Genomic DNA, 14,818 nt, shown 5'->3' on the forward strand with positions numbered 1-14,818 from the left:
ACTTATCTATTAATGGAGACACAAAATAAATATTAGCAAGCATGGTAAAACAAAAATCACGCAACTATTTCGAAAACTACAAAAATATGCGTTTTTCAGTGGATTGTTTTTGAACTAAAATTAAAATTATATTGGAGTACTTAACTATTTTTTTCAGCCAAGAACTAGTAAATTAATCGGTTAATCCATACTAATATATTATTATAAATTATAAATGCGAAAGTAACTCTGTCTGTCTGTCTGTTACTCAATCACGCCTAAACTACTGAACCTATTTTCATGAAATTTGGTATGGAGATATTTTGATAACCGAGAAAGGACAAAGGCTACTTTTTATCCCGTGAAAATGACGCAATCCCGGAAATCCCACGGGAACGGGAGCTAAGCGGGTTTTTCTTTGACTGCGCGGGCGAAGCCTAGTTAGCCTAGAAACCTAGTTATAAAGTCAAAACAGGCGGGAGTCTAATAATTTTACTAATATCTGGCTTTCTTTATAAATTCCAAAAACGGTCTGTGAAAAAACCTATATAATGGAAAAACTATAGGTACACAAAATGTAAAATGTTTTTCAGCCAAGAAACAAAATATTATGAAATGGCAAATAATATTATTATAAATATAATTACCAAAAACATATTAAGTCATTTTTTTTTGAAACTGCATTTCCGGCTTTAATCAGATTCTAGCCTCTAACCTCTAGGGCATGAACGCTCTTAAGAATAACTTATCAAATGAAACAATGTGTATCGTATATCCGTATATTTAAAATTTAAATAGATCTTTTAGTATTCAAGTGAATTTATATTCTAGCTCGTATCCAGCTGAGGTATGACGTCACGCGCGCGTAGCCAGCGGGCAGGCCGGACTGGCAACCTCGCTCCGCCACGAACGATGTCACACCGATCTGGAAAAATAAAACATTGAGAAATGTGGCCACAGCCAATTTGTGCTGCCCATTGACTGATTTATGATACATTATGTTACGAAAACTGATCTTTGTATAAATATTTTGGGCAAATAACGTTTGCTTCTGCTCCGGACAGATAAACAAAATTGTATAATGTGTTCAGGTGGCAGTTGGCACGCACCAGGTAGCGCACGCCGCTGAAGGTGAAGTCGAGCGAGCCGCCCGAGTCCCCGCTGCAGGGCCCGACGCCGCCGCGCCCGCTCGTGCACAGGTTGGAGTTCAGCACCGAGCTGGGCCCGTACACGTCGATGCACTCGAAGTTGGCGATCACCAGCAGGTTCACGTGCCGGAGAGCCTCGTTGTTGTTGCTGGCTGTTGATGAAAAAAGAAGCATAAAAATTAGCTGTCTGAGTAAACAGTATGTCATGCTGCCCGGGTAGTCGATGTAAAGCGCGGGAATGAGATGTTTCACTGTTGTAAAAAAGTATGCTATAGTTGCTTATAAACTCTATATAAAGTATATTTGCATTTTACACAGATAAAACATTTGATATTTAGTTTTATAGCATTCAAATGCTTCATAAATGAGAAGCTTTTAAAGAATATTTAAAAAGTTCAATCAAGCGGCGGTACTTGAACCTGCGACTCTACATTTTTTAAAATATCGCAACAAATACATTTGTATTATTTAAAAATGTTAAAATAAATGAATAACAACTTACAGTCACTGATCCTTCCGAAGCCGACAGCGCGGGCCGCCTCTCCCTGGAATGTGAAGTGTTCCAACAGGCCTGATGGTAGCGCGATCGCTCGGATGTTGTCTGAAATAAAAAGAGATGATAAAAAATGATAATAAATAATGATAAGAAATTTTATATATATTTCTGAAATGAAACTTCTTTAGGCGCGTTGAGACTAAATTTCAAGGTCGCGTCATGGCAATACCGTCACGTCATGAACTAAAGCGACGTTTAGGGTATCTTTGAATCTTGCCAAAAGGTCCACTTCTTACATATAAAATAGAGCGTGTGTTCGGCACACACGCTCTATTTTATAGAAATACTAGCGGTCCGCCCCGGCTTCGGCCGTGGTACATATTTCGCAATATAAGGTAGCCTATGTTCTTTCTCAGGGTCTAAAGATTGCCTGTGCCAAATTTCATCAAAATCGATGGAGAGGTTTAAGCGGGAAAGCGTAACAGACAGACAGACGGACACTTATAGACACTTTATACTTTCGCATTTATAATATTAGTAGGGAAGTAGGGATGTTACGTTTTGATATTATTTTTCAAATTATAATATTGATACATCAATATTATATTTTCAATATAAATTGATACTAACTTTTATACAAATAATCATTAAAAAAGGAAACGTAAACCCCTATTTGTAAAGTAAACTTTGAAAAAATTACAAAAATCATGTACCGTACATCAACCGTAAATTAAAAGAGCAAATACCTACAAGACTAGCTCTAATTAGCTACAATTATTATTATTTTGTAAAATGTTAACCAAATATCAACTTACTGTTTAACGAAACGCTGTTAATACTAATGATAGCGACGTCGTTGTTCAAGTTGTTCATGTTATAACTGCCGTGGACCTGCACGTTGGAGGTGGTGACCCTGGTGCCGCCGGAGAACAGGCGGTTGGTGCCAAGCGCGACCACCATGGAGCGACCCTGGAAGTTCCTCGTGGTCCAGCAGTGCGCTGCGGTGATCAGACGCGAGTTGGAGAGGAGGGACGCGCCGCAGACTGATGTTTGGCCAGTTGTCAGGGTTATTATGAGACCGGCCTGCAAGTGAATGTTTCTTTAGGAAAGCACATTTTAATATACTACCTATATTTTTGCAATGTGCTTATGATTTTTGTTACACGTAAGTTCACAGTCGTATGAAGACGATATTGTGCAACTGGCATTCTTCAATTTTTTTTTATTTATTTCATTGTAAAGTGAGTGAAAAAATCAGCGCTAGATATATTGCATAATTAAAAATTTACTAGGCCATTCATCTGTCTTCAAATTATTATTTTTTTGTTACAATATTATTAACACAAGCAGAGTAATTTTAAATAATTATATTTCTTATCCTACATGGATAGACTGACCGGTTGGCTCGGTTGGTAGTGGCCCTGCCTTCCAAGCCAGAGGTCGTCCGCGTCGGTTCGATTCCCACCCGGGGCAAATATTTTTGTGATGAACAATGATGTTTGCTCTGTGTCTGGGTGTTAATTATCTATATAAGTATTTATTTAAAATTATATATGTATGTTTATCACTTATCAGCCATTTGGTTTCCAATTTCCATAACACAAGCGAAAGCGGCGTATTACCCGTGGTGACCCACTGCTTAGTCTGGGATCAGATCGTGCCGTGTGTGAAAATTGTCCCAAAATATTTATTTATATTATTATTTATTATGGATAACTATAGTTTACCTTAATTCTTAAATTTTATCTTAATTTTAATTTATTTGTATACCTACGCCCATTACTTAGTAAACTTAGAGGTATTTTCTATTGTGCTACAAGTTACAACATAATACAATTTAAAATTAACAAAACCAAATCACTTACCAAATGTGGGTGCGCTCCCACGCTTGAAGCGCTGCCGCCCACGATCCTGGCGCCATCGAAGTCGGTCGCGTCCTCAGCCAGCTTGATCCTCGCAGCCTCCGGGATGCCCACCCGGGCGTGGTAGTCCACCAGGATCGGCTCGAAGGCCAGCGCCGCGCCGCAGCATAGCAGGAGGATGATGGTCTTCATGGTCAGTGATATAGTGGGGACTCGAGTTATTTGCTTTTATATGTATTGGGGCTATCTTAACGATTAATTCGATAAGACTGTGGTAATGAGAATTGCTTGTAGGTATTGTTTTGTTTGGAATCTATTGAAAGGGACACAGTCATTCATATTTTATAGTCATCGCTAGAATTTGGAAGGTGGGATTTAATGAAAGTAATGCTTGACAAGAGTTTATATTTTTCAGTGAATTAAAAAAATTATAATCAGGTACTAAGTAAGTCAAAACTGGCTTGATTTTTTTTATTTAATAATCGAAATTATGTAAACTGAAAAACATCCTTGAGTTTTCACCTTTCTAGTTTCTGCTCTAAAAAATCCATTTGTTAGTAAAAATTAAAAAAAACATAAGTATTAATGTCAGTAATTACATCTAAAAACTAAGAACTAAGACTAATTATTGTAGGCGTTTCTTTCGCATTTATAATATAATTAGTATGGATTTTTATTGTCTTGTTTATTTAATTGTACCCAATTTGTATGCTACAGAAATGTATGTGACTTGCCGAAATCGTTAATGGTTTATTCTATATAATTTTGCTAAATAAAGCAATGTTCATATTAAATTCCATATTATGTATGTAGGGAGGTGGAAAGGTGACACCTTATTTCTAACGACGGCGATGTTCAGTTTGAACTTATTTTCTGAATGTAGGCCTATTTATAAAGCGTAAATTTGCAGGCGTGTTGCAGGCCAAATCCTGGAACAAAAATTTACAACGGTTCCAGATGTGTCAAGTCTGTCAAAGGAATTTGACATAAACCTAGTCACAATTAATATTAGTAAGTAGTTTATTAGAACCATAATATAAAATTTCACAATCATCTCTATTTGATTTTGTTTTAGTAGTAAACCTGTTCGTTTCCATATTTTCGTTCATCAAGATCATCAACTGCGTTGATTAAAATATTTTCATACGTCATAATTAAAACTCATTTATAACGTTTATCTTTAATTATTTGTTAGAACAGATCGAGCGTAGTAAGGTAGATGTATATCTAATGCGGATAAGGTGCAGTTTTTTGGTGATTAAACAGGATTTTTTCTAATCCTACTGAAAATTATGATAGCGTAATAATTAAAAGATAATATTATGTAGTTGATAAATAGTTAATTTGACCAGTCTTGTGATATAGGCTAGGGTTGGCAACAGTTTTCCGACGAATTGTATCATCTAATATTTATCGAGAGATTCGTTCCCATTTAAATTTTCGGATGTTATACCTTAAAGTTAAACTTAATATTTTTAACCGACTTCAAAAAGAAGGGAGGAGGTTATCGATTCGGCTGGTATATTTTTTTTTTGATGATGTGTTCATGACACGACGTGAATCATGGTACTTAATACCTAGTATGTGTAATTTTGTTTTATTGATTTAATGTACAACTTATAAAAATATTATATTTTACTCTATTCTGAACTCCTCTACATAAAATATCAATAAGTGGAAGAAACTTCATACACAACGTTTTGCACAGTTTATGTAGATATAATATTATGCTCATAATGTAATGACTAATGAAAAGAAAACGGGATTTCCCAATCCAAGATTTTTATACATGATTATTTATTTGTATTTTTGTATTAGGCTCACGTCACAAAGGTACGATTATTGTTTCTGGAGATAATTAGGAGGCTAGAGAGTGACATAGGTTGAACTTTCCTAACCGCAGGTAACAGCTAGTTAATATTAAAACTGTCAAGTGACAACCCTATCACAGACGCAATGGATTCTCGTGTGGCTCGTGTTTTGTTGGTAAAACCGATAGATACTAGTGTGTCACCTGATTAACTATCACTGACGCGTGGCTTATGTTGTGTTTTTTCATATCTAAATCTATACTAACAATATGTTTGTTTGTACACACTAATCATAGGAACTATTGGACCTATTTAAAAATAATCTGTGACCATTCGATATGTACGTTATCCCTGATTGCAATTGGCTCAAGAGAGAGGTATTTAAGAAAATTACAGTTTTCAGAGCGGATATATTTTATTTACTACAACTTAAACAATAGTATTTTCTAGGGTTTGATTTTACGCGAGTATTATACATTTAGAAATTAAAGACTTTTTAACGGATTTTAAACGCGATTTAATCATTATATTATTTTCCCGACGTTTCGAACACTTTACAGCGAGCGTGGTCACGGGGAGTCTCCCCTAAAAAGTCTTTAATTTCTAAACATAAACAATTATGTGATAGTACCTAACACTGTTGTTTGTTAATGTTTTCAACTCGTGAGTTTTTAACAATTTCTTTGTTATTTCATTTATCTTCCACCTATTTACTCATGTAACTTTCATCTTTCAAACTTACTAATCTATAGTAAGCTTTCGCAATCTATTCTCGTCTATGATGATATTCGTAATATATTCGTTCGTAATCAAGTCTGGAAAGAAATCAACTTTAATTGCTCTATCGTCTATGCTACTTCTCTTCCTTCTGTGCTTTTCTTCTTTATTAATGTTCCTTAAATATTCTTCATCAAATGCAGTATCGTGTAGTGCCGATTTATCTTGATTTGTATTCTGTGTTTTATCAGAAATTTCTTCAGCTCTAGTATTAAAGCAATCATGTTCTACTTTCGCATTTATATTGTTTACTTTTTTTCGAGATTTTCCATCTCTATCTGGTTTAAGTCTCTTCGTTAGCAGACTTTTAGTTTTCTGATGATTTGTTATTATACTTGCTACTTTCGAAGGCTTTCCATTCTGTATTGTGAAACTCTTTAATTCGTTTTTTACCCATTGGTGTACTTCTTGATAAATTATGTCATGTAAAATGTTTCTTGCACCAATATTTTCATTTTCTTTGCCCAAGGATTTTCTAGTGCGTTCGAAAATCGGAATTGCAAAAGTATCTGGATGGGTGAATGACGTTACTTCATGAAGGAAAATTATTGATAAAACTGAAAAGGATTAGCAGATTAATGAAGTTTTGTGATGAAAAGGATAAATAATTAAATATTTCTAGTGCTTATAAATATTTCTAGCTGAGGTTGAGTACATTTCAAAATAATCCTCTCAGCTATCTACTAATATTAATCTTCGAAAACTTTTGCATTTATATTATAAAACGGGATAAGAAAGACTTAAGATAACAACAAAAAAAAAACACTCTTTACACATTTTTGAAACAAATCCTATTAAATATTATTTATTTATATTACAATCTGCACCTTCTAGAAAAGCGCGCTCTATGTAATTGTAAGGCCATAATATCTTTTATCATCAGCCGAGATCGTAGGCAAGCGCTTTCCTTAACCGATGAAAAATCATAAAGGACAAATAAAAACAAATCTATCAACAACTTACGAAAGAACATGTTCAAACTGTCAGCAAATCAAAACAAATGAACGAGCCATGTCAAAATATGCTTCGTTATTGAGCAAAATTTAATTAAACTGCTAAAAGGCTAAAAGGCGTGCAAATGTTTGATAAAATATTATGATTATTATGCAATTTATAAGTTTCTATTATTGTAGAGACGTTTTAAAATGTGTTACTATTTATATGTTTTTCGTATTTGTTCAGGGGCAATGGTGAGTGGTGACTTACTAGTGGGTAACATGCTCCTTTTCTTGCTATACTTACATCGTCATGCACTGTTTGAACTCTATAACACCTAAATTTTATTTTTATCGATTTAATATCTAAGTATGTCCTTTCCCTGTATCCTAACGTATCCACTTTCAAAAATCCTATTTTGAGTGCTATTAGCGAATCAATAATATGGAAAAACTGTATTTGTTATTCAAGTACTAATTAATTAATTACATATTTTTGTTAACTAGGTAAGTACTTATTCATAAATAATTAAATAGGTGATGTTGGAGACAAATAAAACACAAATGAACGGGAAATAGAAGAAGATTTATTATAATTATAATTACTTAGATACAACTATTACATAGAACCACACTCAGTGTCACTGGGCAACGTTTCTTTCATTTACATACGATATTATTTACTTCAATATTCAACAGTACACAGATACAACCAGTAAGGAAACTTCACACTACACGTTCGGAATGGCTCACGCACACAAGCAAGCGTGTTTACGAGAATCGTACGGGTATTATCACAATATTGACAGTTAGAAGAATACCCGTACGATTCTCGTAAACACGCTTCGTGAACGTGTAGTCACGTGAAGTTGCTCTATTGGTTGTATCTGTATATTGTGAATATACTTTAGTTTTTAAAACAACATTACGACATCATTCCATCAAATTAAAAAACATATAAGAGCTTATAAGTTAGGTGTAATATATTAAACTTTTTATTAAAACATAGACATTCATTTATTTGGCACTAAAAGTTAAAACATAAATACAGTAAAAAAAAATAAACAATTAAGTAAATACAAAATTAAACATTACATCAAAACGGTCCCCACATCAGCAAAAGTTACAGAGAAGGTTTATGTAACATTGGTTTTCAGTGACAATCGTAAGAGCGCGTTTCCACTATGTCGTAACGATTAATTTATCGTCGACTGTCGTCTCGCTGTTCCCAGTAAGTATAGGTAACAATTGTTTGTCATCAAATTCGTTTGCGTTACGTTTGGCGGTCCTATCGTATGCATTGTTCCCATTTGATCACGACGAAATTTAATCGTTTTACAACTGTCGTTGTGTCGTTTGGGAAAACACGTGAACGACGAGACAACGTACAATAATGAATTAATCGCTACGACATAGTGGGAACACGCTCCAATGTAAAAATGTAAAAATTTACATTTCGTACGAGAGTAAAGAAACGCTGCCCACCCTACGATTATACGAAGAAATTCAGTTATTCCATTTGGTCCTATATCTTGGACCTGGTGCTAAACATTAAGTATAGCGTTAAATTCTTTGTTGTTTGGATGAAACTGTTACTTGCGTTTATTCTAATTTGTTATCTGTGAACGTTAATGAAAATAATGTTAATATGTCTGCGAAATTAAAAAAGGAATATTATACATTATGCATTATTTTAGGTTAGTGGTAATTATCAGGAACATTAGACTTGAATTAGGTACTTACACAGTGAAAATAACAGAAATGTTAGTCGAAAATAATGTAAATGCCAAAGTTCGTCTTCAATGACGGCTTGGCGGGAAATAAAAAATCATAATAAAAATTAATTAGAATTAGATGAAATTTGGCACACAGTTTAGACGTATTTATTTTATTCACGTATTAAAATACGTGAATAAGGTCTACATAACTAAGTCGTAGTAATTTACGTTTTAATTATTCATACGTCTAGACCAAATGCAAAACTGCGGATTATTATATTAAAACTAATATTAATTCTCTGTTGTTTTAGCAACTTAATTATTTTCATTGACGTCCACAGTTTTATTATTATGGTAAGGCCTTAGGTAATCAGTGTTTTGTCTCTTTCACTGTTCAATCTTTTGACGTAAGAGTGAAAGTGACAAAACAGGAATTGGAAATTACATTGATGATAATAGTAAAGAGGTATAAATTGGTAACTATTAGTTGATTGTAAGAGACGAGAAAAGAGCATTTGCGAAATCTTATTGAGATAGATTTGAAAATTAACTTAATAGCAGGCAGCAACTATGGAATAGAGCAAGAGATATTTAGAATGGTCTCCTCATAAATATCTACGACTTCCAATTTATTAATAATTGGATAAAAATTAACATAGAGACACGAACTACGGGTACCTACATGAATGATAAATGTTATTTTTTCACCTGATCCGGTCAAAAAATTCATCACAATTGTTTTAGCTGTTTAGAAATAGTATATACTATATTCATACACACACGTAAGTACAGAAGAAATGTAATAAGCTTAAAGATTATGATAAACATCGAATACCTACACACAATATCTTTGCGACAAATTAATCAAAATAATGCTATCCTTAAAAACAAATTATCTGTTTAATAATAATACTATATGGGATTAGCATTTAATTCGACGTGCGACAAAAGATATTAAAATTAAACTAATCTGCTTTTTTAATTGATAAATTACATGTTCTTTGATCGTGCAAACTATGTCGTATTAAGTAAGTAGTCGTGTTTGTCTGTTTGTTTTTTATAGAGCTGGTTGACTCGACCAGAACAATAATTTGTAAAATATGTTGTTAAAGTTATAAATAAATTTAGTTTAAGTTTGTTGTGTGATAATAAAGATGCTTTCTTTCTTCTTTCTTCTTAATAAATAAGGAAAAATTCATCTCATATCAATTCTCAATAAGATTTCGCATGTTGATTTAAATATAGAAAGATTGGAGAGAGAAAAGATTTGTTTATTTTAATTAGTTAGTATTAACAGGACCAACTACGTCATTTATGTTTGAAAATAATGAACAAATTGAAAGAAACTACATCATATTATAACATAGATATAAAACTTTATCAAGCACTTTTCTTATAATAATCACGTAGTACAATAATTAAATAAAAAAAAACAATAACAAAAACGATTACTGGATGTGTGCGTAGCTTTATTTAAAAAAATTATTAATAATCATATCAGAGAGTGAATTAAAAGATAACAACGTAAACAAATTACGTAGAAATACGTGTTTGAATAAAAGATAAAATAATTGTATAGATTAATAATAATTCGTGGAATGTTGGTATAATCTGTAGAAACTACGAACTACTACTTCCCGTACGAGTGGGAAATAATGTTTACGTAAAATGATGAATCAAAGTCTAATTGAATAAAATTGTTAATTTGATAAAAAAATAAATTAAAATTATTGTATATGAATAAATTAATTCTCATTTTGTACTAGTGTATGTAGCTTGGAGACATGGTAATAAATTTTACAGTTATAACCTAACTGTCGAACATATTGCATAGGTTCATAGAACTTAATATTTTCAATAAATTGCCAAAAAAAGTTACTTTAACATAAAATATTATTGAAGTCAATAGCACATCTGAATTATAATGAATTTTTAACAAAATTTTGCATAATAATAGTATTTCATATAACAATAAACGGAGTGGTTGGTCCAACTATTTTATTATTTTTAGTGAGCAACTTTAAATACAACTTATACTTTAAGTGAACATCTTTTACCTATATTATCCTGTCACTTATATTATTTTCAACTGAAATGTTCCGTGTATGTAATAATAATAAATCAAAAATAATTATTTACACGATAAAAAAAATATTATCGAAAAAAATGTATGTATGTACACAATCACAAGGAAATATATTTTATCGTACAAAATCAGGTTCACATCAATATTAAATAATTTAATCTAGTAAATTATTTAACTCCACTTAAATTTAAAGTTGCTCATATTTTGACTTAATTAATATTGTTTGAGGTTATCTGTGGATATGTTATTTTTTCTGTAAGTTCTATAGCTATCAACTGTCAAAATATAATGCATGCATATATTATTATTAAAATGTATGGCTATAACTAGTTAAAACTTTAACTACAACAAAAAAATATATCAAGAACATAAATACTGTATATTAAATCATACAACAGAACATCATTTCATCCGTCAAAAAATCAGTTTAAACCATTTTTTTATACAATATGTATATTTTGTAATTTTTATAATATAATATCTGACTTTGGTAAGTTTGTAAAAAAGTTTTGGACGATTTTAAAATATGACTCAGTAAAGTGGTCATAAGTTAAAAGGTTTGCAAGCCTTTGATATTGATTTCTTTGATATGGTGTTTTTATTATGGAATACATTTTTATGTTTCATTATGCTTATACTTTTTCACTCTTAAGTTATTAGGTTTTATTGCTTAAAGTTATCAAGGAAGAAACGCGAAGAAACATTACAATTTAAATGTTATAATATTATATCGATATCATAAGAGTTTGGAGATTGAGTTATAAAATACTTTTGACGTTCTTGTTTCGCAATAAGAATAAATGTTTCATATCTTTATATTACATATGAGTTAAAGCCATTTAATTGTTAAATTTATACACAATTAAAATATTCATTGGATCTTGGTTTAGGTTTTTATCAAGTCACAATCGACGATTGAATTATTTCATAGTTTATATTGGACCAATTATTATAATATAAATAAATAAAATTGTTTATTTGTATAATAAGAGTCATACAATATATTATTATGTATTTTAGTATAAGAAGCGTTTGTAACATTTCTAAATATGCAATTTTAAATGAAAAATCGAATTTAGACGATCTTATCGCTAGAAGCGAAGTATCGAATCGGTAGTAGTTTAAATTTACTAATGATAAACGTTTGTAAAAATTTAAAAGATTAAATGAAATGGTCCTTCTTGAAACTATATATTTTAACAGAACAGAACAAAAATCCTGATCCAGAATCAAAATATTTTATCCGCTCAATTTGTCGTATATTCAATCGTCAGTGCAAAAAATGTATATTTATAAAAAAAATATTAATATACAATGAATTGCCTCAAAGAAATGTCATAAACGCTTTCGATGCAATAACGTTAAGTAATTATATAATACTTAAGATGGACATAGCACTTTAAAGGCATTTTAGGTATAAGAATAATATCTATATATTTCTTTATAGATAGTTAATAATTATTTTTATTTAATTTATATATGAATAATAAGATTCTCAAGGTAATATTTAATTATAGAGCTTAATTTAAGAGCAATCAACATAAAATAATATTTTAAACATACATTAATAAGAAATAAAACAATGCTTTTTTCCTATCCAATTGTTAAGTTTCAAATAGCTGTTTTAACCACAAAAAAAATTTAGATCGAAATATATGAAAAACATTGAAAAAATCATGAAGAATAAGTGAGTTTCATTAAACTTGTTTCGTAAAAAGATAGATTTACAAAACTATTAAATATAAGAAGCATAAGTTGTTAATCGAATGGTAACATTGTCGTACAAAAAACTGAACACACAATCACACTCAACAATTATCTGAAACAAAACTGCTTTTCGTCTATAACCCAGAGCTTTCTCTCGAGTCATACAATATATTATTTTGAGTTCAACTGCCAATAAATAAGGTATTCATTCAAATACCTAAGACCTAGACCTTTTTACACGTGAAGATGGCTCTGTAATTATAAGGTCATCTTGCAATTACGTCTTGAAGTGTACAAGAATAATATTCATTCATGCAATTGTGAGTCTAGTTGTGTACAGTACGACAATGGTCGGCAAGTTAAGCTGGCTTATCAGCTTGCGCTTTATCCTTGCGTCGTGTGGGGGGCGACGGCTTGCTTGTTCGACGCTTCGCTCGGCGCGGTGTAGCTTCCTCCGTGACCTGAAAATTTATTAGTTTTATTTTATTTATTACATTTTTAGATACAAAAGTTTAGATACACAAAATAAACATGGTTAATGTAACAAACATTTACTGGCAAACACAGCATGCATTCATTTCAATATTAAAAGAGGCGACATATTTACAAAGTAAAATACGATTCTTGTTACTAAACTACATGTAACACACATTTTATTTCCTTTATATGCATTGTTTAGTTATTATAGGGTATAATAAAAAAATGTGCAAAAATGTGCAGAAACATCTATACATATAATAAAATCGTAGGAAAGTCAAAACTGTACATTGAATATTTTTTTAAAAGAATACTTGGGCCGTGATCTATAATCGATATAGAAGCCAAAAACATAGTTTTTAGAATTTTTGTCTGTTTGTCTGTTTGTCTGTTTGTCTGTATGGTTGTCTGGGCTAATCTCGAAAAGTACTGCATAGATTGACTTCAAATTTTGCATGAATATTACTAACAGGTCGGGTGAGGCTATAGGCTACATATTATCAAGCTATCACCTACGGGGGAGGAGCTGTGAACCTTTATTTTTCTTACGTATTTCGTGTATTACGACAGCGTACAATCTAAAGACTCATGTTTAAATGTTGTTTTTGAGTAAGCCACGCTATTATCTAGCTTTACACTATAAAAACTACGTCATTTACGTAATTTTGGCAGAGAAACAGTTTAATGAATCTTAGTAGTATAAAGACAAATTTGAAACAGCGCCATCTATGAAGTGTTATTGGAAATTAATAATCAAATGACGCATATTATATAAATGTTGTTTGACAATATCTAGATTGACACTATAAAAATTATGCCATTTAAGTAACTTGGGAAGAGAAACATAGTTTTAAAAAGGAAGTTGTATAATGTTAATTTTGTAACAGCGCCATCTATGAGATTTTATTAAAATCACTTATTGGAAAATGATAATTTTTTTTTTATTTATTTATTTAACTCTTTAATTTTAATCAAACTATACAAAAAAGAAATTATATTACGATTTTATACAAAAATACAGTATATTTATTAGGCCACCTATTACTAAGCAATAATTTCTTCTAGGCAACCGGGGCAAAAGGTAATCAACTCGATAAAATTAAATTGTTTGTTGTTAGTTAAAGGAGAATGGCAAACTTCCATAGGACTCTGGGCCTGATCGTTACACTGATGATTTATGGGTGATTAAATAGATAAAAATATACAGACTCTATGAATATAATAATTATAGATCTTTTCTATGGGATAGCAGAGATATTGGGATATTGATTAAGATCAATTTTGAATATAACGTTACTAAAGCCCTTCTGCCATTAGGTACGATACTTCTAGAATACGATACTCGCGTAGAATACTACTTAGATATTTGCTGGCTACCCGATGCTCGCATATTATGCGACTGAAAAATGACTAAATTCATCATTATTGTGCCTCGTTTTTGTGGACCGACGTTATAATAATAATAATTCATTTATTTATTGCAACAACAGTTACGTCGTTATGTCGAGCAATCAGCAATTCCAGTGACGAAGAAGCTCTTGCAGTTTTTCTTTTTTATAGAAATAGAAGACGCCAACGTAAGAGTAAGAAGTACTGGATTCATCCATATATTGAAAGAAACATAAATTGTAGAGTTTTTGTAGCCGAACGAGAACCACAACATGATGATTAGGTAGGTATCTTTATCTTTCTAACGAAGAGATACGCGCGAGAGTCGAGACGCGATGCAAAAGCGACCGACACGGTGAGTAGTGCTATACTAGTCGCGGACGTGTAGGATACCAGTAGCGTAGTGTGCGAGCCTACATAAAAATGTATGTGA

The 14,818-nt window shown here is 31.6% G+C and overlaps 1 protein-coding gene across 1 annotated transcript; it reads right to left on the reverse strand.

Annotated features, from left to right (window-relative positions):
• Positions 1 to 744: 744 nt before the first annotated feature.
• LOC123704499 (collagenase-like) lies at positions 745 to 3,677 on the reverse strand. Its single transcript, XM_045652879.1, has 5 exons — positions 3,489 to 3,677; positions 2,439 to 2,706; positions 1,630 to 1,728; positions 1,089 to 1,279; positions 745 to 904 (listed from the first exon to the last, which is right to left on the reverse strand). The coding sequence occupies exons 1-5, from the start codon at positions 3,675 to 3,677 to the stop codon at positions 800 to 802; spliced, it is 852 nt and encodes a 283-aa protein (XP_045508835.1). The 3' UTR covers positions 745 to 799.
• Positions 3,678 to 14,818: the final 11,141 nt, after the last annotated feature.

This window comes from Colias croceus, chromosome 30 (assembly GCF_905220415.1).
Source record: "Colias croceus chromosome 30, ilColCroc2.1".
NCBI lineage: Eukaryota > Metazoa > Arthropoda > Insecta > Lepidoptera > Pieridae > Colias > Colias croceus.

Excerpts from the sequence above, each read along its gene's own strand:
- LOC123704499 (XM_045652879.1), bottom strand. The coding sequence starts at position 3,677 with ATGAAGACCATCATCCTCCTGCTATGCTGCGGCGCGGCGCTGGCCTTC. Across the intron at positions 2,707-3,488 it reads TGGGAGCGCACCCACATTTG|GCCGGTCTCATAATAACCCT; the intron begins GTAAGTGATTTG and ends ATTCACTTGCAG. Across the intron at positions 905-1,088 it reads TCAGCGGCGTGCGCTACCTG|ATCGGTGTGACATCGTTCGT; the intron begins GTGCGTGCCAAC and ends TTATTTTTCCAG.